Source organism: Maylandia zebra, linkage group LG7 (genome assembly GCF_041146795.1).
Source record: "Maylandia zebra isolate NMK-2024a linkage group LG7, Mzebra_GT3a, whole genome shotgun sequence".
Taxonomy (NCBI): domain Eukaryota; kingdom Metazoa; phylum Chordata; class Actinopteri; order Cichliformes; family Cichlidae; genus Maylandia; species Maylandia zebra.
The window spans coordinates 14,091,350-14,114,932 of NC_135173.1; the positions used below are offsets into that span (position 1 = coordinate 14,091,350).

Below are 23,583 nucleotides of genomic sequence, written 5' to 3' on the forward strand. Positions count from 1 at the left end.
GCGTCTTTGGTACAGGGACGAGGCATGATGTCTTCCACATCACCGGGACCCTCTGCAGACTAGTATTAGTAAGAGGTCAAACTCTTACTAATACTATGAAACAAGCTGCTCCACATGTGTTGCACAACTACTTAATGTGGTGGGAAAACCTACATGTAAGATGCTGAGAGATTAAATGTGTTGTTTTATTCAGATCCCCAAATATAAAAAACACTCAAGAATTTTTATCCTTCCTTCTGTTTATTATTTCTTAATGAGTCTAAGTACTCTCTGCTTATGCATACCTATGTTTTTGCACCCTGATGGCACCCTCTTGTCTCCCTTGTCAGATCTCATCTGGTGGGATATCTTTTGGCTTTCTGTTGGCTAACTTTAGCTTCACAGCTTGCACAATCTCTCTCTAAGCCTTTTTGGGGGGTTGTGGTGTGCCAAAGTAGATTTACCTTCAATAACCATTTATTAAATCTCTATCCATTAGACTCTGAGGCTTCGTAAGAGCTGGCTGCATTAAGCCTGATTATGGGATGTTCGGCAGTGGAAAAGGGTCTATGTGTCAAGTGTGTCATCGAGTGATTTATATCCCTGGCAGGGATCTCTGTCTTGTCAGTCGGGAATAAGCCGCATAGAGGAGAGAGAAGCATTGAAACCTTTACTGAAGGTGAAGCAAAATAGTTTTAAAGTGTAAATCCAGGGCTTGGTGCCATCACCTGGTGCTGTAGTGGCTCTTGAGTGTTTCTGTCTGTCTCTAATGTTGACGTTGCTGGCGTCCCCTGACCTGTCGCCACTCTCCAAGGGTTCCTCTCTTGAGTTAAGTCTTCAGCATGGACACTGGCACCTTTAAAAGATCCTCCCTCAAACGCAGCACATCTGACTCGCAGAAGGTAAGATGAAGTGTGCAGGCATCAATGTCACATTCAACAGCTATTAATTTTTATTACCTTTCAGACGTTTTTCCACTCTGGGATTTTAATTAGGATTAAAAAAATGTTTTAAAGGATTTTTTAAAATTGAATTGTAATCTATTATTAATGGAACTTTTATAAATGATGTTGTTCTCAAGAAAAGGAAGTTTATCTTAGCTTTTTAGCAAACTTTTTGCAAACACAAACTGTATGATTACTCAAGTCATCACTTTAAGGATATGCAACATGGTGCCAACACTGTCATCTAGCCTCAGCCCTTCTCGTCCAATCATTTTAGAGGTTTTCTCTTTAGCATAAAGTCTCTAAGAACTGCTGCTCATATACCAGCCTTTAAAAGTTGAGTGCTATTTAAAACTGCAGCCACATTCTCCAGTACAGTCTTCAATCCTAATGACCCAGCTTTGATAACCACTGACTTTTATATCTTTGTAAAGTCTTTTAAAAAAGTATTTAAAAGACCCTGAAAGCAAAAATATGTAATCATTCATACATTTCTCTTCCTAATATTTGAGCAACATATCCCAGAAGAAGAGCATGTGAACTGCAAATTAAGAGAGTTTGCACTATTTTTGTGTAGGCTCATGAGCACAGAATTTTTAAGGACAAATATAATTCAATTTAAATTTAAATGAAGGAGAAAGTCGGATTAAATAACTACATTGATTGTGGCATGGTTGTGCCAGACAGGCTGGTCTAGGTATTTCAGAAACTGCTGATTCACGGGGATTTTTCCCAAACAATCATCATTATGGTTCACAGAGAATGATCCTAAAAAGAGAAATTATCCATCGAGCAGCTTTTCTCTGGGTAACAATGTGTTGTTGATGCCACACAAGACTATTGGTGAGTGCTCAGCTAAGGATAGAAAAAGAAGCTACAATTCTCACAATCTGACCACAGAAGATTGAAAAGATGTTGCCTAGTCCGATGAGTCTCGATTTCTGTTTTAACATTCAGATGGCAGGGTCAGAGTCTGGTCTAAACAACATAAAAGCATGATGTTCAGGCTGCTGCGGCTGGTGGTGGTGGTGTAATGGTGTGGGGGATAATTTCTTGGTACACTTAGGGCTCCTTAGTAGCAAATGAGCATCACTTAAATACCAGACCCTACCTGAGTATCATTGCTGATCATATCATAAAGCTGAAATCATGGTGAACGCTGGCCTCTAGTCACCAGAGAGCACCTTAAACGTAAAGTGTGTTGAAAACCTCCAACAGAGAACACATTTAGATAGATGTGTTCACAAAATATTACCTGATAAATTAGATGAAATTAGCAAAGTATTCATCTCCATCTATGTCTAGTTAAATAAAAAACAGTAATCACTAGAAAATACTGAAAAGAAATATTCATGAATTCTCCGCAGGTTAACGGGGGTGACTAATTTTTGATGAGTTTGTACTCAGACACTAAACATTAGTAATAAAAACTGCAACAACCAGTAAAAATCTGAATCTGTATATCCTACCAGATTCACTCTGGGTTTGCACCTCATATGAGATTGTGATGTATGAGTCACCCAACCACCCTTCACAGTCAGTTGTTCGCCTCTGATGAAATTAAATGGCATTTATTTAAGCGCACACCAAAAGACTATTACAAAAGATATGGTCAAAGCAAAAAAGAAATTCTTTGAATACATCCCTCTCAAGGCAAAAACATGCAGAAACAACAGAAACAGCACTCACATAAAAACAAAGTTTTTAATTTATATGGCAGCTGATAAATTCAGAATAACTCTAAGATAAATTTTAATGACAAAATCATCCTATAATGGCTACAAAATAATGTGAATTTTAGTGACGGAAAGCATTTGATCTCCTTGGAGCACAAGATTTAGTACTTGGTGGAATAACCGTTGTTGGCAAGCACAGTCTCTGTAGATATATTCGACCACTCTTCTCTTCAGATCTTTTCCTAATGCTCGAGTATATGAGGTTGCAATAAATGCAATAAACTGCAATAAAGTTATCTTGTACTACTGATGGGAAAACACCACCAAAGTTTAATGCTTTCACTGCCACGTGTGACAGTAGGGATGATGCTCTTGGTGTCAAAGTCAGCATTTTTTCCCTTAAGACACTCTGAATGAAGTTGTTCCAAAAAGTTTTATTTCCTAACAAAGGTGGTGACTGTGGTCCCGTCTGCATTTTCCCATGCAGTGTTGGGAGTCATGCCTTGCCCTCCTTATGGTCATTAATTCTGCATGAGACAAGATCATGGGTGGAGCACCAGACTGAGAGTGACTGACTGTAATTTTGCGTGTCTTAAATGTGAGAATAATCACACCAACAGTTGTCAATGTGTCACCAAGATGCTTACTGGTGACTTCAATCTATACACCTAAAAACCACAAACCAGGCGAGAAATTTGGGTGTAGTGATGGATGCAGACCTAAACTTAGAAAAACACATTAAGACAATAACAAAGTCAGCTTACTATCACCTCAAGAATATATCAAGGATAAAAGATCTGATGTCTCAACAGGACCTGGAAAAACTAGTCCATGCATTCATCTTTAGTAGGCTTGATTACTGTAACAGCATCTTTACAGGTCTACCTAAAAAATCAGTCAGACAACTACAGCTCATTCAGAACTCTGCTGCTCGAGTCCTCACTAAGACCAAAAAAGTGGACCACATCAGTCCAGCTCTGAGGTCTTTACACTGGCTGCCTGTCCGTCAGAGGATAGACTTTAAAGTTCTGATGCTGGCCTATAAAGCTCTGAATGGTTTAGGACCAAAATACATCAGTGACCTCCTGACCCAGTATGAACCTTCCAGTCATCTGGATCTGGTCTTTTATCAGTTCCCAGAGTCAGAACCAGACACGGAGAAGCTGCATTCAGCTTTTATGCTCCTTATATCTGGAACAAACTCCCAGAAAGCCTCAGATCAGCTGAAACACTCAGTTTATTTAAATCCAGGCTGAAGACTCACCTGTTCTCAGCTGCATTTGAATAAAGCACCAAATCCACACTTTTAAGCTTAAATTTCAAAACTTACATTTAACTACTGATTTTATCTACTGTTCTGATTTTATCTGTTTTGATTTTATATACTGTTTTGTTTGTTTGTTAATTAGTTTGTTTGTTTGCTTGTTTTAATCAATTTTAAATCATGCTTTTTATTTGTTTTTGTTTCTAATGTCTCTGTAAAGCACTTTGAATCGCCTTGTTGTTGAATTGTGCTATACAAATAAACTTGCCTTGCCTTGCCTTGCCTTGGTGATCCATTAGCCCATTGCAGCTTTTGTACTGGTCAACCCAGAGCTCTTTGGCCTTGGTGATGAGGTTAGGGACTGCTTAGGGGCCCAGGTATATTTATAATCCACACAATAGTGCAATCCACTGTGGATACTGGCTTGGTGACTGTTAATCCCTAAATTGTTGCCAATGAAAAACTTGGCATACTTGACCCAAATAAACAGAAATGCACATTTATTTCAAACGACAACAATTTTTTTCTCTTTTGTTTAGTTGAAAAGTTATCGTTTACTCTTAACATACATCTACAACTGAAATTGCATTCAGCTCATTTCTTTGTAAGTAGTTCAAATCATGAATTCATCAGGGTGTCGAATCCCTGTAACATCTGTTGAGGCTGCTATGTATGTAGAGTAAGGCTTATAAATGAACCCTTGTAATCCTTAAAATTGTTGGGTAACCTGGTTATTTTTTAGTTGCGTGATTGATAATTATTACGTTACTTAAACTGTTGTAGCCATAATGAGTAAGTTCCTTCACTTTCACAACAGAAAGATTTCAGATGTCGCTAGTTTTTTAGGATGCCCTAACTTTATTGCGATTCCTTGATTTTGGTCTCTATTTCAGTCAGACTGCTTTAGGGAAAAAAGTGAAAAACAGCAGCCTTAAAACATGTCTTATGACTCCCTCAAATCTCGGGGATAATCAGTGACATGTTGGACTCGTGATGGCTAACTGGATTTTTCAACTCAGGAGGACAAAGAGTGCATTTACAAGCAGGGCTGACTGAAAACAGTTTGCTGCACAGTTAATGCAAATTTGCCCATCCAGACCCTGGAAGTGGAGTGTGCCACTTTGACGAAATATCTTTTCTCCTCGAGTAAAAACAAGTAAAAGGCAGCTTTATATTCAGCCCATGTGGTTTACCATGAGTCTGAAACGCTTTTTTTTTAGACAGTTAACAGAGCCTACATGGGTTTTCTTCCTGTCACAATGCATCAAGCTCTAACTAGCATAGCTATTCAATACCAATGAGGAGCAATTAGTTGCTTTGATCTTCAACCCGGGTAACATCACATTCCTTATAGGAACCCAAAATCCTTTCTTTCACTTGTGCTCACAAAGCTTTTGTTGTATGAATTCCATTGTTACTGCAATATTGTGAATATCTGACACGTTGATTTTCAACTGATATAGCTACAGAATTTAACCAAACATGTGCTGCCAGTCAGGTATCCACATACAGATATAAAGTCATCATTATACCTTCTCTATATGAGCCTTTGGGACTGCGTAGTGTAATTAAAGCTTTACTGGAACAAATTAGCTGTGGTCAAGTTGTTGCTAAGCTGTGGGTCAGGAGACCAGGACCATGTGATTCCAGTATAAAAAGGAATGAATGTATGGTATACTGTGAATGTGACCTTTGTATACACATTGTTGCTCCGATGTCCAATGCATTGTATTAAAGTGCTAAGCATGGTCAAAGTTTGACAGGAAAACACTGCATCAGTACGGCTAATAATAAATATATTTTTTTAAATTTCCGTCTCATATAGCTGTCTTTTGTTTTAAGCACTAATTTTCCAAAGTCTGCATGTTGGAATGAATGTTGTTGATTGTTCTCAGGCTTGTCTTAAGTCCTGTTAATTTGCTTGGTGTGACACAATCAGATCCTGCATTATCTCATTCTTCAAGAGTTTTTTAAAATGTTTTTTTTTGTTGTTGTTTTTTTCTTTGTTAAGTGCTCAAAGGCAGCTCTTAACGAGCCAGCTGGTTGCTGACTGGATTTTGGTTTTAATTGCTGTGGTTAATGAGTTTAAGTAAGCTGAAATAACTGCGTCACACTGGCCAAACCCTTCTGGAAATGCGCTTTGTTTTGTCCGGCTATAATTAACATTGGCCCACGTGCGTTTTTTACTGGAGCACGAAGAAAAGTGGGAAACTGGAGGGGGATGCTAGGATTCTCTCTTTGTCTTTCTGTCATCTACCACCAGCCTCTGCTGTTTTTTTTTTACTGGAGCTAAAACTGCTCACTTCAACCATAAAAGGAGTGCTTATCAAATCATTCACATGAGAAAGGCTTTAAGCAGACGTCTGCTACTTAGTGCCAGTTCGCTCCATCTCTAGTTATTAGGAATGCATCTGCAATCCCTTTATAACTTGACGACTGTTTTTATTAAATACCCAAACAGGAGGATAAATATGATAACAAAAGGGCACTGGGAGTCTCTTTTTTTTATGAAAAAAGGGTGTTTTCAAATGTAGATCAAATTAACATACCTGACATTAAACAGGAAGATTAAGGGAATACTGAATATCTGGACTGCTGCCTTTTCTTTCTCTCCACAAATACATAGTGGGTGGAAATAAAGATTAACTGCAATTAGCACTGACTGACCCCCAACTGGAGACCAGTCATGTCTTAACAAGGCGCCTTCCAAAAGAATGCCTGCATCCAATTCTCTCAATTATGCAAATTGGGTTGAAATCAAAGTACTTGGAGGGGGTGAAAATTTTCAAACGAGAAGTTGGGGACCCTCTGAACGAGGCTGCAGTACTTTTAGGTTAGTCGCTCTTCTCCATCATCTCACACTGGCGAAGTTTTTCTAAACTGTGAAGCGAGCACAAAGAAAGGAGTTTTACACAAATTGGGAGATTAGGAGCCGGTTATCAAAGTAGATTTATTGTGCCTTGTTCAAGCGAATGATGAAAATACCCTCTGGGCATGGAGAAAGGGTCATGGGACTCCCAAAAGGATTACCTTGAACTGGAGTCATGAGACTTGGGTGAACAAAGACCCTGCTCACATGCTCATCATATTAACTGGCCCTCATAAAGTGAAGAAGTTTCATGTCCTGTGGGATTCAATGAGGCCACTTCACTGGGAGTGCAGCACCAGGAGAAAGCTCTGGCTCCCCTGCACTCCCTAGCCTTAATTTCCAGCAGCACTAGGACCTCGAAGCTCCGTCAAGAGGATTGTACGTGAGTCGAAACCCTTTAAAAACTTTATTTAGTTGCATTATTAGGATTTTACCAAGCAGCGGCCGATGTTGTATTAATTGCAGACCGTGAAAAGTGAGTTCAGATGAGGTAAATGTGAGCAGGCAGCACTGAGGGACGTCTAGGTGCTTATTGATGCATGATGACACTGAGAAATAAAGATGGGAACATTTTTTACAAAAACCCATGCTAAATAAAAAGTAGTTGTTTTGAAGCTGCGCCAAAACATCATTCTTGAAAGAGCACTGTAGTAACAGCAGATAATATATGTAAGGCTGATATCTATGTATTTGTATAATTTTAAACAATTTATACCAAATGTATACAGTAGTAGTGTTGAACTGAAAAACAAGCGTTAAAAACCCCCACGAAGAATTACTGGTGGAAAACAGTCATAATAGAAAATGGCATACATGCAATAAAAACAGATTAAAAGTAATACATGCATCTATTTGCATTCGTGTATATTTTTGGTTTGGATCATATGACATCTGCACAGGCAAAAAAACAAAAATAAATAAATGCAAAGGTTTCCCTTTTTCTTAAAGCGGAGGCGAGTAGACACTCCGGGAAAGTCTGTGGTTTTGCGGTCCAGCTGCTCTCAAAGGGGGTCATTTGAGCAGAAAAACAGGGCGAGAACAGTAACTGTTCTGTGTTATGGCTACTTGTGATCATCACAAGACTTCAGTGAGGTTTATATAAGGTCTTTCATCCTTACTCATCTGACCTCAGGCTTACTGGTAAAGTTTAAACAGATTTTTAATTTGTTTTTACATAATAATGCTGTCAAGGGTTCAAATTCTGTTTTCAACCCCACTTCCTGGTGATTTCTTGGAAAGCTTTGCTTCCCCTGATTCGGTGTTAATTGGGCTTCCACCGTCAACAATAGCCCTCTGAGAACCTTCGCCTTGAACTCTGGTTATTTTTGATCGGCAACTGGAAAAAGATCAGAAAGCAATCAGAACAGGATTTGACAAAGTGTGGGGGAATAGTACTTTTGTGCTTTTCACTGGCTGCTTATGAAACTTGAACAAACAATGGAGGCAATTTTACCAGCATCAGCTGTGGCGCAATAACATGAGAAATGACAGAGCATGCATGATTTTAGTGCCACAGCTCCTTCACCATGCTCATGTCTTTGTGCATATCAAGTACAACTTCTGGATTCTTTGGAAAACGGCTTTTGCATAACACTTTTGTTATGTTTCTTTTTGTCTTCCCAGGCACAGAAAGTATGGATTGAGAGGACCTTTCTTAAAAGAGAATGTATACACATATTTCCCAGCAAAGACCCAACCAGGTAGTTACTTCAATTCTTGAAATTTACCCTGAAATTGTACTTTAAAAAAATTACAAGTCAGAAATATAAGTCCTCAGATTGCAAGTGCAGGTATGCTGTTTTATCCACATCATTATTCCAGAATTACAACAGGTTTTTTTCTAGCTTGAAGCAAATTCATGCAATGTTCATTTTTCTTAGAGTGTATTTTAGCATATTTTTATAAAATGTATTGTTGTTGTTGTTTTTAAAAAAAAATGCTTTCCATATGCAAATTAATATCCATTAAATTATGTTAAAAAGTAAAAAAGCTGAAAACATTAAGAATTAGATCACATGCATCAGTGTACATTTTTCTTGTTAAATGGGCTGTGTGAGTTATGACAGTGGTGGTTATATAAATAATATCCTGTAAATAATATAATAGCATTTGAAGCTGGCATTCGGGTCTATATTAACTGACAAATATTTTTCTTATTAATTAATTAATTTCTGAAATCATGACACCCTTGACTTCAGCCTATCCCGCATTTATCAGGATTTAAACAATGCGTCTGTAAGTCACGGCGAAAACTCCAGGGCTGCTAGAGCAGCCAGGCAGTGAGCCCTTTGTCTGCCAGAAATGGGTAGAGCAATGAAAGTATGTGTGCAAGGTGTGTCTTACTGGCTTCTTCAAGTTGCAGTTCACACCCTCTGATCTGTCTAGATGTGCCTGTGGTCAGCTGACAACACAGCACGTGGCCATCCCTCCCGGTGCCAACTCCTTAGAGGAAACCCACCAGCTGGTTCAGATTGATACCCCAAAGGATAAATGGAGTGTGATCAAGCACACCAGGACGTACCCGACGGACGCCTTTGGCATCATTGAGTTCCAAGGAGGAGGATTCATCAACAAAGCCATGGTGAGTCTCAGTCAAAAAGGTTCTGCTTCAATCTTCGATCCTGTGGATACAAGCAGTGCCTTAAAAACAGAATGTAATCATTAAAGTAGAATCTTAAAGTGTGGGGACCTTTCCTTTGTAAAGGAATATTATTTACTCACATTTTTATACCGTTAGTTCTCTCACATCAGAGAAGTGAGTGGATACGATGCAGTGTCAAGGAGCTTTAGAGTTTTTAAACTGTACTTAACGCACACGACGTAGCTAGAAAAAAGTGATAATTAACCTCTCAACTTTGTTTTTTCTAGTATATCCGGGTTTCATACGACACCAAGCCTGACAACCTACTGCATTTGATGGTAAAGGACTGGCAGTTGGAGCTGCCCACCTTGCTCATCTCTGTACACGGGGGTCTCCAGAACTTTGACCTCCAGCCCAAACTCAAACAAGTGTTTGGCAAAGGCCTGATTAAAGCGGCCGTCACAACTGGAGCCTGGATCTTCACGGGTGGAGTTAACACAGGTAGGACGCTGATGGTTTAGTATAATGCTTTTAATGTTCACTTAATAACAATCAGCTTGTGACATTAGAAGATTACCTTTGCTCCAAATTGTTATTACGTAACACTACTCTGCAATTTCCTGGGGGAGATTTGACTAATCCATTGTCACAGGTTTAGGCACTATAATTAGAGCTTTAGTGGAAAAATTCATTGCAAATGATGGATATTGCGTGAGGTTACTGCAATATTACCACATTATGCTCCATAATTCAGCCCCATCACAAAAGAGCTTTATTTGTATTGCTCTATTTTGCCAATTTTAACTTAGGGGTCATCCGCCATGTTGGAGATGCCTTAAAGGACCATTCCTCTAAGTCACGTGGAAAGGTGTGTGCTATAGGGATTGCTCCATGGGGGATCCTTGAAAACAAAGAAGACCTCATTGGAAAAGATGTAAGGACATTTGCACCAGCATGTGGTCTCCTTAAAAAGAAGACCTTTCAAAGTAATGTCTCTTCTTGTAACTTTTTCCAGGTAACAAGACCCTATCAGACGATGGCAAACCCACTGAGCAAGCTGGCTGTGCTCAACAACAGCCATTCCCACTTCATCCTCACAGACAACGGAACCTGCGGGAAGTACGGCTCTGAGGTCAAACTCCGTAGACTGCTGGAGAAGCACATCTCTCTGCAGAAGATCAATACTCGTAAGTTGTTTAGTGTGCTGAATTTTTAAATAATCTGCCCACTGTGATGTGCATATGTGAGCTAGAATCTTGTTGGACACATGGATGGAGAGCTCCTCTGTGACATGTGGGCTTCCCTTTGTCATCCTATGCCTGGAACTTGGATAAGGCAGGGACAGCAAAGGGATGCTCAGCTGTCACCATTGACGTCACTTCCTCCTTCCTCTGGTTTGTCTGTTCACACATGGCATCGTAGCACAACATAAGCTTCATCATTTCACTCTCAGACTGTTTTACAGAGAAAAGAAAGGATGGAACAAATGATTATTTCTCTCTATTCATTCCAGGTTTGGGTCAGGGGGTTCCTCTGGTGTGTTTAATAGTAGAGGGAGGTCCCAACGTTATCTCCATTGCCCTGGAGAGTCTGAGAGATGAGCCCCCCATCCCTGTGGTGGTGTGCGATGGCAGCGGCCGTGCTTCTGACATCATTTCCTTTGCGCACAAGTTCTCAGAGGATGGAGGGTGAGGTTTCAGTTGATTTGCCTTTTACACTGATATCAATCCTTTAAAAAAACCAAAAACAAAGATGTGCTTTTTTTATCCTGTCATGCAGCCTGGTTAATGACGATGTCAGAGACCAGCTTTTAGTGACTATTCAGAAGACATTCAATTATAGCAAAAGCCAGTCGCAGCAGATCCTGCTCATGGTAATGGAGTGCATGAAAAAAAGGGAATTGGTAAGTAGAGGAACAAAGTGAGTGAAACCATTGTAGGAGTGAAGCCATGTATTTTTAAAGCAACATGTCTGTGTCAATCAATAAATATTTTTGAGTTGTGAAGCATCTGGTCTCCATCGTCATTCATCGCCACTCCACTCATTTGTGTATGTCCATTAACATACTGAATAAACATAATCCCCGCTACCTGCATGTCATTTCACCTTCTTTTGTGGTCATGTGCGTTATATCGTAATCCGGGACTTTTACAGCTTTACTGTAGGATATTATTAACTGTTAAGGACGCATGCAAGTGCGTAGCTGTCAAATGGTGGTATGTACTCCAACTCAGTTCAGCACACACCTGGTAAAGGTTTTCAGCAAAAAAAAAGAAAAAAAAACCCAGAGCTGAGAGTAATTCTTCAAGATGAATGCCTAAGTAGCAGCAGCATTTGTGCATCTCTTGCAGATTCCCGAAGGCATAATTGATGTGATAAACAGTTTGTAACGCTATATAATCTCTATAATCTATACATTTGAGAGGAAAAGATCAACACACACTATCAACTGCTTAGCTCGTACTTCATCTACTCACAGGAAGCATACAGCACACAGATGGAGGAGAGGATCCAGCTCCCTAATCCTCAGCCAGGTTGCTCTATCCACTCCGCAGGCTTTCAGTCCCCAGAGTGCTATCAGTTTACCACTTCACTCTGAAACTCTCAATCCCAGACGTATTAGACTGCCTAATGCTCCAAAACACTCACATAAGCAACTTAAAATGCTTTTTGAAAGATCATACTGAATTGTACTGTTTTTTTATTAAACACTATTTAGTTTTCCTTGATTCTCTATCGAGACAAAGCGGCAGAACAACCAAGTCGTCTGAGCTCTTTATGTATAAATCTTAAACTAAAGGGCGGTAACTAATCTACAGGTGAATCAGTGTCACTGTCTAGTCCACACATAATCCTTTCATCCTAAGTGCATCCAATGTGAACATCTGGCCTGGGCAGATAAAAACACTGATTTAGAGGGCTACATTTTGCTGTGATGTAACACCAGGATGCAACATTTAACCGAATTATAAAATTAATATCATAAAAGTGTCCGCACGCACACAAACAAGGCAGCCTGCAGCTTCCTGAAAGAGAAACAAAAGTGTTCAGTGTTCATACTGATGCAGACTGCTCATTATTAACGCATCCTGAGGCCGGCGCTGGAAAAACTCTGGCACCGTGCCACATATGCGTGCCAATCTAATCCCATTCACCATGGCTGCGCATGTGACAGACCCGTCAGCGTAATTTCATTTGATATCAAGTCTGTAACAAGGCAAGCGCTATCGCCGTGTCTGACGATTAAATTGGCTGTTTGCGCTCGAAAGGTCAGCCACAGGGTGCTGGAGAAAGAAGCCCTGCTGAAAATCAGTGGCAAAAATTCATTCTTTCATCAATCATTTCATCTGTGTAGTTTGTTATCAGTTATCAATTATTACAGTGTAACATTCCCTCGCTTCCTTTTTTATTCTCACATATAGATTACAGTTTTTCGAATGGGGTCTGAGGGACAACAGGATATAGAAATGGCCATCCTTACTGCTTTGTTAAAAGGTATCATCAGACACCAACACCAGTGGTTATCCCACTCGAAGCTTGCCTCCTTGTATATTTCCAATAGATTCTCTTACGACGTGCCACACATGCCGGCTCTCGTCACGTCTCCGTCTTTTTTCTTGCATCAGGAACGAACGCATCAGCAGCAGACCAGCTCAGTTTGGCTCTGGCCTGGAACAGAGTGGATATCGCACGAAATCACATCTTTGTTTACGGACACAATTTGCCAGTGAGTGTTCCTCACTTTTGAACAGTGTAAATTATTCATTTCACATCAGTGCTTTGTGACTACATGGATTCAAGACTGAAGGAAATAATTTGTTTTTGAAAATCCAATAAAAAAAAGAAAGAAAAAAGTGTGAAACAGAGTTGATGAAAGTTTAGAATGACGCATTTGCAAATGCTTCAAATTCATCTGCTGAAAGAAGCAGCCTACACAAGTGTGATGTGAAACCCCAAAGCAATCAGCAGGTATCCACGGAGAGTGAATTTATGAGATGAAGAAATTGTGAAAAGAATTGACTGAAGACCAAAGGAGAGTTTTCAGCTTGGTGATATCAGTTCTTGCTGGAAAAAAACACACCTCACATGCAAATACATATATAAGCAAACATAAATTGTGTCATATCACTCAAACACAAAAACTGGCAACTGATATGATCAAGTTAGAGGCATAGTAGAAATTGATGTTTGATATTTTTTTCTATTATTACTCGGTCAGCCTGCTGGTGCTATTGCCAACACTACAACCACTGCAGCCCCGTCTCAGGAGAAACAGAGGAGCCCTGCGAGCGCTCCTCGCAGCAAGACTCGGGTCAAGAAGGGGAAAGGGAAGGGAAAGGCAAAACCTGAACCACCAGAGGAAACAGATCCAAGGAAGTTGGAGTTGATTCGCTGGGTAGGAATAATGAAGTTTATGCAAATGTTACATGTGGAAATATGAGACAACAGAGTGAACATAGAGAAAATAATTATATTATATATCTATTCTATCAGGTGAACTCACTGGAGCAGGCTATGATGGATGCTCTGGTGCTGGACAGAGTGGACTTTGTCAAACTGCTCCTCGAGAATGGAGTCAACATTCACCACTTCCTCACCATTCCCAGGCTGGAAGAGTTATACAACACGGTGAGAGTTCTACAATGCTGAGCAACACCAGCAAAAGGGAAAAAAAAATTAATTCACAGAGTTTTGATGGATAAAAATATACAGAACCTACTTCTCCTTCTTGTTCTCACATCTTTCAGAAACTTGGCCCGGCAAATACCCTGCACGCTGTGGTTAGGGATGTCAAAAAGGTAAGACAGTCTTTGCTTATAACAATAAACATTCAGCAGAATCATTTCAGTTTATTTCAGGTTCAATATTATTTTAAAGCAGTTAAGGTCGTGCTTTCTTATATATGACTTCTGCAGGGAAACCTTCCTCCAGATTATCAAATTACTTTGATTGATATTGGTCTTGTGCTGGAATACCTCATGGGCGGAGCTTACAGAAGCAATTACACCAGGAAAGCTTTCCGTAACCTCTACAATAATCTATATGGACTAAAAAGGGTACGCATGGATGGAAGGAAATAAATGACAGTGGTTTGTCATCATATTAAGTAAGATTTTATATTAATTGCAACGCTTTGTTCTCTTCTTGCAGCCCAAAGCTCTGAAGCTTCTAGGAATGGAGGTAGGGTTTTCTTTCGCAACAACTAAAATAGTTTAACTAATCAAACCCACACAGAAGCACAATCTATCTAGCTGTTGTTGTTTTGTTTTTGTTAGGATGATGAACCTAGGTCAAAAGGCAAGAAAAAGGCCAAAAAGAAGAAAGAGGAGGAGGTGGAAATTGATGTGGATGACCCTGAAGTCTGTCGATTCAAGTATCCCTTCCACGAGCTGATGCTGTGGGGGGTGCTGATGAAGCGCCAGAAGATGGCACTATTTCTCTGGCAGCGTGGCGAAGAGGCTATGGCAAAGGCTTTAGTGGCTTGTAAACTGTATAAGGCCATGGCTCATGAGTGCTCTGAGAGTGAACTGGTGGATGATATCTCCCAAGATCTGGAAAACAACTCCAAGTGAGTGATGCAGAATGCTTTTTATACTTTCTGTAACGATGTATGTCTTTTTCTACTTGCTTTAAACTACTTTGATAAGTGCTATATAGAAATAATTGTTGTTGTGTCCCTCTCACAGAGAATTTGGACAACTGGCCTACGAAGTATTGGACCAGTCCTACAAGCACGATGAACAGGTGGCCATGAAACTCCTAACATATGAGCTGGTTAACTGGAGTAACTCCACCTGTCTGAAGCTGGCTGTGGCTGCTAAGCAACGTGACTTCATCGCTCACACCTGCAGCCAGATGTTGCTCACTGATATGTGGATGGGCTGCTTGAGGATTGGAAAAAGCCCGGGCCTGAAGGTTAACTTAAAAAAATTCTAAAACAATAATATTTACAAGAAGAATGTTATTAGCGGAAATACTTGAAAAATGATTATCTCACTCAGGTTATTCTGGGAATCATCTTCCCTCCTCTGATTCTGCTGTTGGACTTCCGCCTTGGAGACGATGCCTCTTATCAGGCACCTGCACGCAAAGAAGAGGGAAAGGACAAAGATGATGACACAAAATCCAGCAAGGTCCTTGTTCATACTTTTTTTTTTATTAGACATATGCCTAATTTAAGGGTGAATGATTGTAAGCTTGCTGTTTGCTGTGATGCTGCAGGATGCCAACACTGATGCAACTTCCCGAAAAGGAGACGAAGAAGAGGATAGCACCAAAATCCATAAAATCCCAGTTGGCAAAAGATTCTTTGAGTTTTATAATGCACCTTTCACCAAATTCTGGTTTAACACAGTAAGTTCCCTTCTGATGCGTGAAGCATGCATTTCAAAAATGACCGCCAACAACAACAAACAGCTTTATGACCTTATTGTTTTGACAGATCTCCTATCTGGGCTATCTGATGCTGTACAACTACATTATCCTGGTGAAAATGGAGCGATGGCCATCTATACAAGAGTGGATGGTCATAGCATACATCCTCACACTTGGCACTGAAAAAGTCCGACAGGTATGAGCCTTTACAGAGTCGGAATATCTTAAATTCCAAGCGGTTTTATGGGCTTGTAATGAATACTGTGTGATCTCCTAATCCTGGTGTCTAGATTCTGATGTCAGAACCAGGGAAGCTGAAACAAAAGATAAGTGTGTGGATGGAGGAGTACTGGAACATCACAGACCTGGTTGCCATATCCACGTTCCTTCTGGGGCTAATGCTACGGCTACAGCCTGAACCGTACATGGGCTATGGCAGGGTTATCTACTGTATAGACATCATCTTCTGGTACATTCGTGTATTGGACATCTTTGGAGTCAACAAATACCTGGGACCTTATGTGATGATGATAGGGAAAATGGTAATAGTTCAACGAATCACAGATGGCATGCACACACACAAAAAGAAAGAGAACACACTGAGCTTGCATGTTCTCTTTGTTTGATTCCTTTCAGATGATTGATATGATGTACTTTGTGGTGATCATGCTGGTGGTGCTTATGAGCTTCGGAGTGGCTCGACAAGCCATACTTCATCCAGATGAGGAGCCAACATGGCGCCTGGCCAGAAACATTTTCTACATGCCTTATTGGATGATCTATGGGGAGGTTTTTGCAGACTCGATAGACCGTAAGACTAGAATTCATAGTAAGATTCTGTTTCCTGATTCTGGGCAGATGATCAGTACTGCATTATTTCTCTGTTTTAAAATCTGTCTTAGCAATGTCACACACTTTGACATACTCTGTCTCCCTCTGCTGGCACATTTGGAATAGCACTTACTACAATACATACATTCAGTACAACACAATGTTTCACTGCTTAAGAGCAGAATAGATGCCTGTATGTCATCTCCTCTGTCATGATCATCTGCCTCCAAGTTTTTCTTCTCCTGTTAATGTTTCTTCTGTCAAGGTGAAGGCAACAAGCAACTATTTAAAAAGCCTCAATTAGAAATGATATTGAAGATGGTATTGAACCTTTTCTGGAAGGTGCTGTTAAACATGTGGTCTAATTGATACTGAAATTCGGATGTTTGTCTTCATTCATTTTTAATTTTATGAACAAGGTTGTATAAAAAAATGTAAAAATGTAAAATATGTCAAGGATATAAAGTATGCAACTAGGTATGTTTGAGTACTTTTAAAAGTGCAATGAACAATTTGATAAGACCAGTCCACCCTTTAAAGCAAAACAGCTTGACCTTGACAGAAATATGACATAAAAGTCTTATGTCTATTGATTTTAACGCTTTCTCCATTTCCCTGCGGAACTGTGGTTTTCGGGGATTTTTCCAAGTCTATGCAATGGAAATCAACCGTAAGTCATCATGAATGGTATTCTAATTATTTACATTAAAGTCTATATAAATGTATAACTTTAATCTCCCATTCTTGCAGCTCCATGTGGTGAACATTTATATGATGAGGATGGGAAGAAACTCCCCCCATGTATCCCCGGTGCCTGGCTCACACCTGCCATTATGGCCTGTTACCTTCTCGTAGCAAACATTCTTCTGGTCAACTTGCTCATTGCGGTCTTCAAGTAACTATACTTCCAATGTCTACTTGTTCTATTGTTTCTAAGAAAATATCTCCTCTTACAGTTTTTACTCACTGGTCTGCATGTCCTGTCCCACAGCAACACCTTCTTTGAAGTCAAGTCAATTTCCAACCAAGTGTGGAAGTTCCAGAGATATCAGCTGATCATGACTTTCCATGACCGTCCCATTTTACCGCCACCTCTCATCATCCTCAGCCACCTCTATATCCTCTTCAACAGAATGTTCAAGCGATGTGCCAGGAAGAAACAGGAGGGAGAGCTAGATGAGAAAGACCGTGGCCTCAGTTAGTCTCCTTTTTTAAACCAAAACAATTTTATCATTATACTTAATACTTAAGTGCAATTAACTCTTTACCCCTTGAAAGCCTCCTAGGAGTATCCTTTGAAACTGCCTTCTAAATTGAGCCGTTTCTATCAAATTTCAGGCGTGCTTGTAGAACAAAATGTATGTGTGTGTGCATCAGAAGTTAGTGGGGATGGTCTCTGTCTATGCAAATACCTATAAAAAACAGAAACTATTCTAATGGTCGACAAACCACATCTTTATTGATATACACTGTGGTGTTAAAATTCATCACTAAGGATACAGGTGAGGTTTTCAAATGCCATCTTTATGAGGGTAAAGAGTTTATGCAGTTTTTCAGTGGTTAATAATACACACTAAGCGTTTAAACCACATCAAAATATTAATTTCATGATTCTGTAGCCTATAAACATGAAGAAACTGCTGGAACTGATTTTTTTAACAAAAATTGCTGTCATGTGTTTTCTTCAGAGCTCAGGCTGAATCCAGAGGAGCTAAAATTCCTGTACGAGTTTGAAGAACAGTGTGTCGAGGAATATTTCAGAGAGAAAGAGGACGAGCAACAGTCTTCCAGTGACGAACGCATCAAGGTTACTTCAGAGAGGTACAAACTTTTAAAAGTAGTTCAAATATTTCAAATTGGTTCCTGTTTCCATAAAAACTATTTTTCTCTCAACTCTTCTTGGCAGAGTTGAGAATATGTCAATGCGTCTGGAAGAGGTAAATGAGAGGGAGAACACGATGAAGGCCTCCCTGCAGACGGTGGATCTGCGTCTGGCCCAGCTGGAGGAGCTCCATGGACGTATGGCAACCGCCCTTGAAAAGCTTGCAGGTGTGGACAGGTTAGAGCTGACTCGAACCTATTCGCGAAACTCATCGGTGTGCGACCCTTCCAATCTCCTTCGCCAAGGCAGTATTAACAGTGCTGACGGTTACAGTCTTTACCGTTTCCACATGGATATGGAAGAGTTTGCATCCAGGCAGAAGGACACAGAAGACACAACAAAAACCGGCCTAGAAAGACAGCGGAGTCTGCGGCAAGCCTCAAGTATGTGCACTCTCAACACCAAGGAAGGTGGTCAGAGCTCAGAGTCCGGAGGTTTCGAGAGACCTCCGCCAAGCTCAGTTGTAGATATTCTCATATCTCCGTGTGAACAAAGGCCCTCTTCTGCAACATCAAGTCAAGAAACAATAACAAACATAAAACAAGGCAGCACGATGTTTCTAGACAGACTACCAGACAAAAACAGACTGAGGCCTTTGTCCCCTCCAAAAAGGACAAAATCGTTGAAACACTATCCAATTGAAGACCAATTCATTTCTCCTTTGACAAAGAGGAGGTCTATGAGCACCATCATTATGAACCCCCCTGATGAACCACAGAAAGCTCCTGAGCCCATAGACAAAGTCCAGAGTCTGCTAGGAAACTCCTCTTCGCCAAAGAGGACTAAATCTCTGAGGTACATCCCTACTGAAAACCAAAGCCAGACTTCTCCCATCACTAAGAAGAGGGCTATGAGCAGCATCCTCTACACTCCAGCTGAGGCTGGTGATGATATGATGCAAACTGCAGAGTACAGGTCACTGGTAGAGCACATTAATAAAACTCCAAATCAGTGGCCATCAAATTTAGCGTATCAGGTGCATCCTACCACTTTGGGTCAAATGCCTAAAGTATCAACAGTCAGAACACTCACCCAGCAATATCAAACTCAGACTGAGGCAATTCCTACAGAAAGTACGAGGACTCTTCCAGGAACAGAAACTCCAGAGGATCCAAAAACGATCAAGAGAAACCTCTCGAACACCACAGAGTATCTGACAGCTGCTGATGAAAAATATTTACCCTCTCACAGATCACAGACTTGGAACGCAAGCGACAGGAGAGCCAAGTCCATGATGGTTAGCAAGCAGCTAGCTGCATCTAGCAGCGAGAGAGTCCTTAACGAAAGCAGAAAGGTGTCAACTTTTGGACAGGCAGATGAGGAAACAAAATCAGATGTAGGGAAGAAGGAAGACGATGTCCAGGAGTAAAAATGAGAGCCTTAAAAAGAGAAAATAAACCAGCATGAAGTGGAAAAAATAGCAAGAAGATAAACAGAAAGCCATGATTAAAGTAGTGGACATGTAGCCTGCCATCAGAAATCATTACTAAGTGAGTTTCTGATACAAAGATACAAACAAAATGACAATAACGGGGGGAAAAAAGCTTTACCAGAGTTTCTTTCTTTTTTTTAAACATTTTCAACCATGCAGTGTAGTTGTGTATAAAAAAAAAATCAACATTCCCATAAAGATCTACTTTCTTTTCCATTTTTACTCTTCACTGATGTAACATACAGTAGTTTACAAGGACTATCATTCACATTACAGCTTTCTCCAGTCGTTGTGTTTTCATATTGGACGCGTGAAGGGAAAGTGCTCTGTGTCTACAATCTCAAGAGGAAATAAAAGCAAGAACACAACTGCTACTTGTGATTACACACAAAATATGTGAACAGCAAAAACTTTCACTTCCTATATATGCTCAACATTTTTCAAATACTGTCTGTAAACATTTTCTATTTCAGATACTGTGTGCTTAATAGTCTGAGGTCTCCCTACAGCTTTCATGCAAATACTGACAACCGTGTAACAATATGTATTAAGTACAAGCTTCCAAGAAACAAACTCTTTCACAGCTTTGTTTTGACACAGAACCCTGTACAAATAAAGGTTCTATTAAAAATAAGTAAAAAAACAGTAGGTTGTTTTTTCTTTTGTTGTTGCTATTTTTTCTTTACATATTTTTGTCTTTCTATTGCAATACTGTGACTTTAAATAGGCACACATGTGCAATTAGAAATGATGGCATTAACACTGGATACCACAATCTTAACATATATGAATTCACACAATTACAACCAATTCTGAAACTCCGTATGATTATCTTACAGCATCGTCATAGTAAATGTAACAATAGGTAGGGCGTATAAAATGATGCTACGTTGTATGAAATACTTCATTTACCATTTATGAGACCAATATTTGTAACAGATATTTTTTAAGACATCCTACAGACATGTCCACAGTCAGCAGGCACTGCAGGGTGAGCTACAAACCACTGCTGATATTCATGCATCAGTCTTTTTGCATGAACACATATAAAGCCTCGTTCGTCATTGATCCTCGTCTGGTCAGCAGATCAGGGTAGCATCTCAGCCTCCCCTGAACCTGTAAGTCCAGCTGGCAATAAGGCCCCATGATTATATGACCACGGCCGCCTCCGCAGCGAGGAAGGCCAAAAGGCGGAAACCCTCCAAAACACCAATGTCACGCCACATACGTGAGCAGCTTAGAGGAGCGAGCACTTGAAGAATTTAATTCTCTTCGACTTTTTCTCTGTGATCTTGACCGGTTTGCCTGATCCTCCAGCACTGTTGTCAGTCTACAAGAAAAGAGTTGACGGTGAAGAAATGTAAATACAGACTGTGACACAAAGTACGGGATAGCGACTAATTAATGAAACTTTCTTCAACTTACCGACTTTGAGCTCAGATTATGCAGTATGTCTCTTCCCATGGTATAAAAAGCCTTGTGTGACATAAAAGACAAAATAAATATTACACATCCATATACTGTGTGTAAGTCATGCTTTATGGTAAAGGGTAAAACATCCAGCTTACCTCTTCAACATTCAAGCCAGACTTTGCACTGGTTTCCAAGAATTTAACTCCATAATCAATAGCCAGCTAGGTGAAATAAAAACATAGATTTATATTTATGCCAAACGCTGAAAATTGCAATAACTTCAACTGAATTAGCTTGATGCTTGCTTTTTGGTAACGACTAGCTTCAGACTCACTTTTTCACCTCTGTCTTTAGACACCTGTCTCCTGTCAGTCATGTCGCATTTGTTGCCCAGGATCATCTTCTCCACATCAGACGAGGCATGCTGGCAGAATTAAATAAGACTCATTATTTATGGTTATTTAAAGTATGATACTATGAGTATTAAAAACAACTATAATTTACTTATAATTAACAATCACAGAATTTAAATTGCAAAAAAATACTAATAATATAACTAAATTTGGAACTCACTTCTTCAATATTTCTAATCCAGTTTTTTATGTTCTCAAAGGACTTCTCATTGCAGATGTCATAGACCAGCATGATACCCTGGGAAGGAAAATAATAATAATAACAATTTATGAACCCCGACGTGCAAGGGTAAGGTAGATATATAGCAACATGGTGAGAAATAAAAAGCTAACCATTGCTCCTCTATAGTATGCTGTAGTGATGGTGCGAAACCTCTCCTGGCCCGCAGTATCCCTAATTACACATCAAATCAACAACACAGGCAGCAGGTTAAAGTGCAGGTCAGTCAGACTTTCCAATAAAAAAAAGGGAAAAAGCTCAGTCAAATTACACATACCATATCTGAAGTTTGACTCTCTTTCCATCCAGCTCTATTGTCCTGATTTTGAAGTCTATTCCTGTATTAAAGCAAGTAAGAGCCACGTAAGCTTAATCGGTTACCTTACACTATCCAGTTTGTCACATGCCTCACATACACAGGAAACCAGGCATTTCTGCAATTAATGGTAAAATGTGATCTCGTGTCACGTTTTAGAGGAACATATTTTGAGGAATAAGCAGAAATAGCTGCAGTGTAAATTTGCAGCGCCGATCAGGTTTATAACATAATTATCACAATACTGTTTTCAGCATAAAGGCTACAGTGTAACAGAAGTCAAAAGTCTTGACTGTGGCTTTGATTTCATTCTGTATTTAACCCTGCTAGGGCATCCGAGTCTTCAAGGACAGAATAGCATTATCCATTAGTCTCACACTCCTATTGTCTGGTTCATATGCAGTTATTTCCCTTTTAGGTCGTTTGTCCTTCTCCTTACTTTCATGAAAAAATCCACTAGCTTCTATTACTGACAGATCAATGCAGTAAAACGCAAGACTATGTGGATGCCGGCATTCGTTTTATTAGATTTATCCTTGGGGGGCGTCAGCAGAATACTCACCTATTGTAGATATGAAGGTGGTATTGAAGGAGTCCTCGCTGAATCTGAACAGCAGACATGTCTTGCCGACTCCGCTGTCTCCGATAAGCAAGAGTTTAAAGAGATAATCGTACGTTTTCGCCATTGAAATAAACTTCAGACTTCTGCGTTTCGATATTATAAGGCCGCAATGAAGCTGGGATCCCCCGTCTGGAAACCCCTCAGCTGTCTGTTGCAGACCCGGGCAGACTAGCGACAGCCCGGTGCCGAGAAATGTGACGTCAGTTCCCGCTTGGCATTGTGGGGCTTTGTAGTTTAAAGGGACAATTAGATTTTAACCATCACTTCTGGACACAGACTTCCAGTTTTGGAAATGCTCCTAATGCCCCTGGTACTTTTGATTTCTTGTGCGCCTTCTTCCTGATATTGCTGTCCGCTGGGTTTACATATCCCAACTGAGGTGAACTGATGGCCTCTACATGCATGATTCCCACCATGAAGCACAGAGGAAGAGGTGCGATGGTGTGGGGGTGCTACTGTTGGGTATTTATATAAAACTGAAGGCACACTGAACTGACATGGTTACCGCAGCATCCTGCAGTGACATGCTATCCCATCCAGATTGCATTTAGTTGGACCATCATTTATTTTTCAACAGGACAATGACCCCAAACACACCCCCAGGCTGTCTAAGGGCTATTTGACCAAGAAGGAGAGTGATGGAGTGCTGGGCCACATGGCCTGGCCTCCACAGTCACCTGACCTAAACCCAACTGAGATGGTTTGGGATGAGAGAAGGCAAAAGGGCCAACAAGTGCTCAACATCTCGTTGGACAACCATTTCAGG

General features: G+C 40.2%; 2 protein-coding genes across 3 annotated transcripts; one reads left to right on the forward strand and one right to left on the reverse strand.

Moving 5' to 3' along the window:
• Positions 1-20,478, forward strand: trpm1b (transient receptor potential cation channel, subfamily M, member 1b). 2 transcript variants are annotated; one of them, XM_012919645.3, is made up of 27 exons: positions 1-881; positions 8,356-8,432; positions 9,118-9,313; positions 9,601-9,814; positions 10,123-10,247; positions 10,329-10,500; positions 10,827-11,001; positions 11,093-11,216; positions 12,736-12,808; positions 12,940-13,040; positions 13,533-13,709; positions 13,808-13,942; positions 14,062-14,112; positions 14,230-14,370; positions 14,465-14,494; positions 14,590-14,882; positions 15,001-15,229; positions 15,316-15,447; positions 15,536-15,667; positions 15,756-15,884; positions 15,979-16,230; positions 16,325-16,517; positions 17,169-17,189; positions 17,270-17,414; positions 17,511-17,716; positions 18,208-18,340; positions 18,426-20,478. In XM_012919645.3, the coding sequence occupies exons 1-27, from the start codon at positions 822-824 to the stop codon at positions 19,768-19,770; spliced, it is 5,061 nt and encodes a 1,686-aa protein (XP_012775099.1). In that variant the 5' UTR covers positions 1-821; the 3' UTR covers positions 19,771-20,478. The 2 variants fall into 2 exon arrangements, with proteins under 2 accessions (XP_012775099.1, XP_004553188.1); XM_004553131.4 differs by having other exon boundaries at positions 2-881; positions 16,325-16,499.
• LOC101478685 (ras-related protein Rab-8B) lies at positions 20,028-23,022 on the reverse strand. Its single transcript, XM_004553130.2, has 8 exons — positions 22,758-23,022; positions 22,157-22,217; positions 21,993-22,053; positions 21,820-21,897; positions 21,581-21,670; positions 21,402-21,467; positions 21,259-21,309; positions 20,028-21,163 (listed from the first exon to the last, which is right to left on the reverse strand). Exons 1-8 carry the CDS (start codon positions 22,879-22,881, stop codon positions 21,071-21,073), a joined length of 624 nt encoding a protein of 207 aa, XP_004553187.1. The 5' UTR covers positions 22,882-23,022; the 3' UTR covers positions 20,028-21,070.
• Positions 23,023-23,583: the final 561 nt, after the last annotated feature.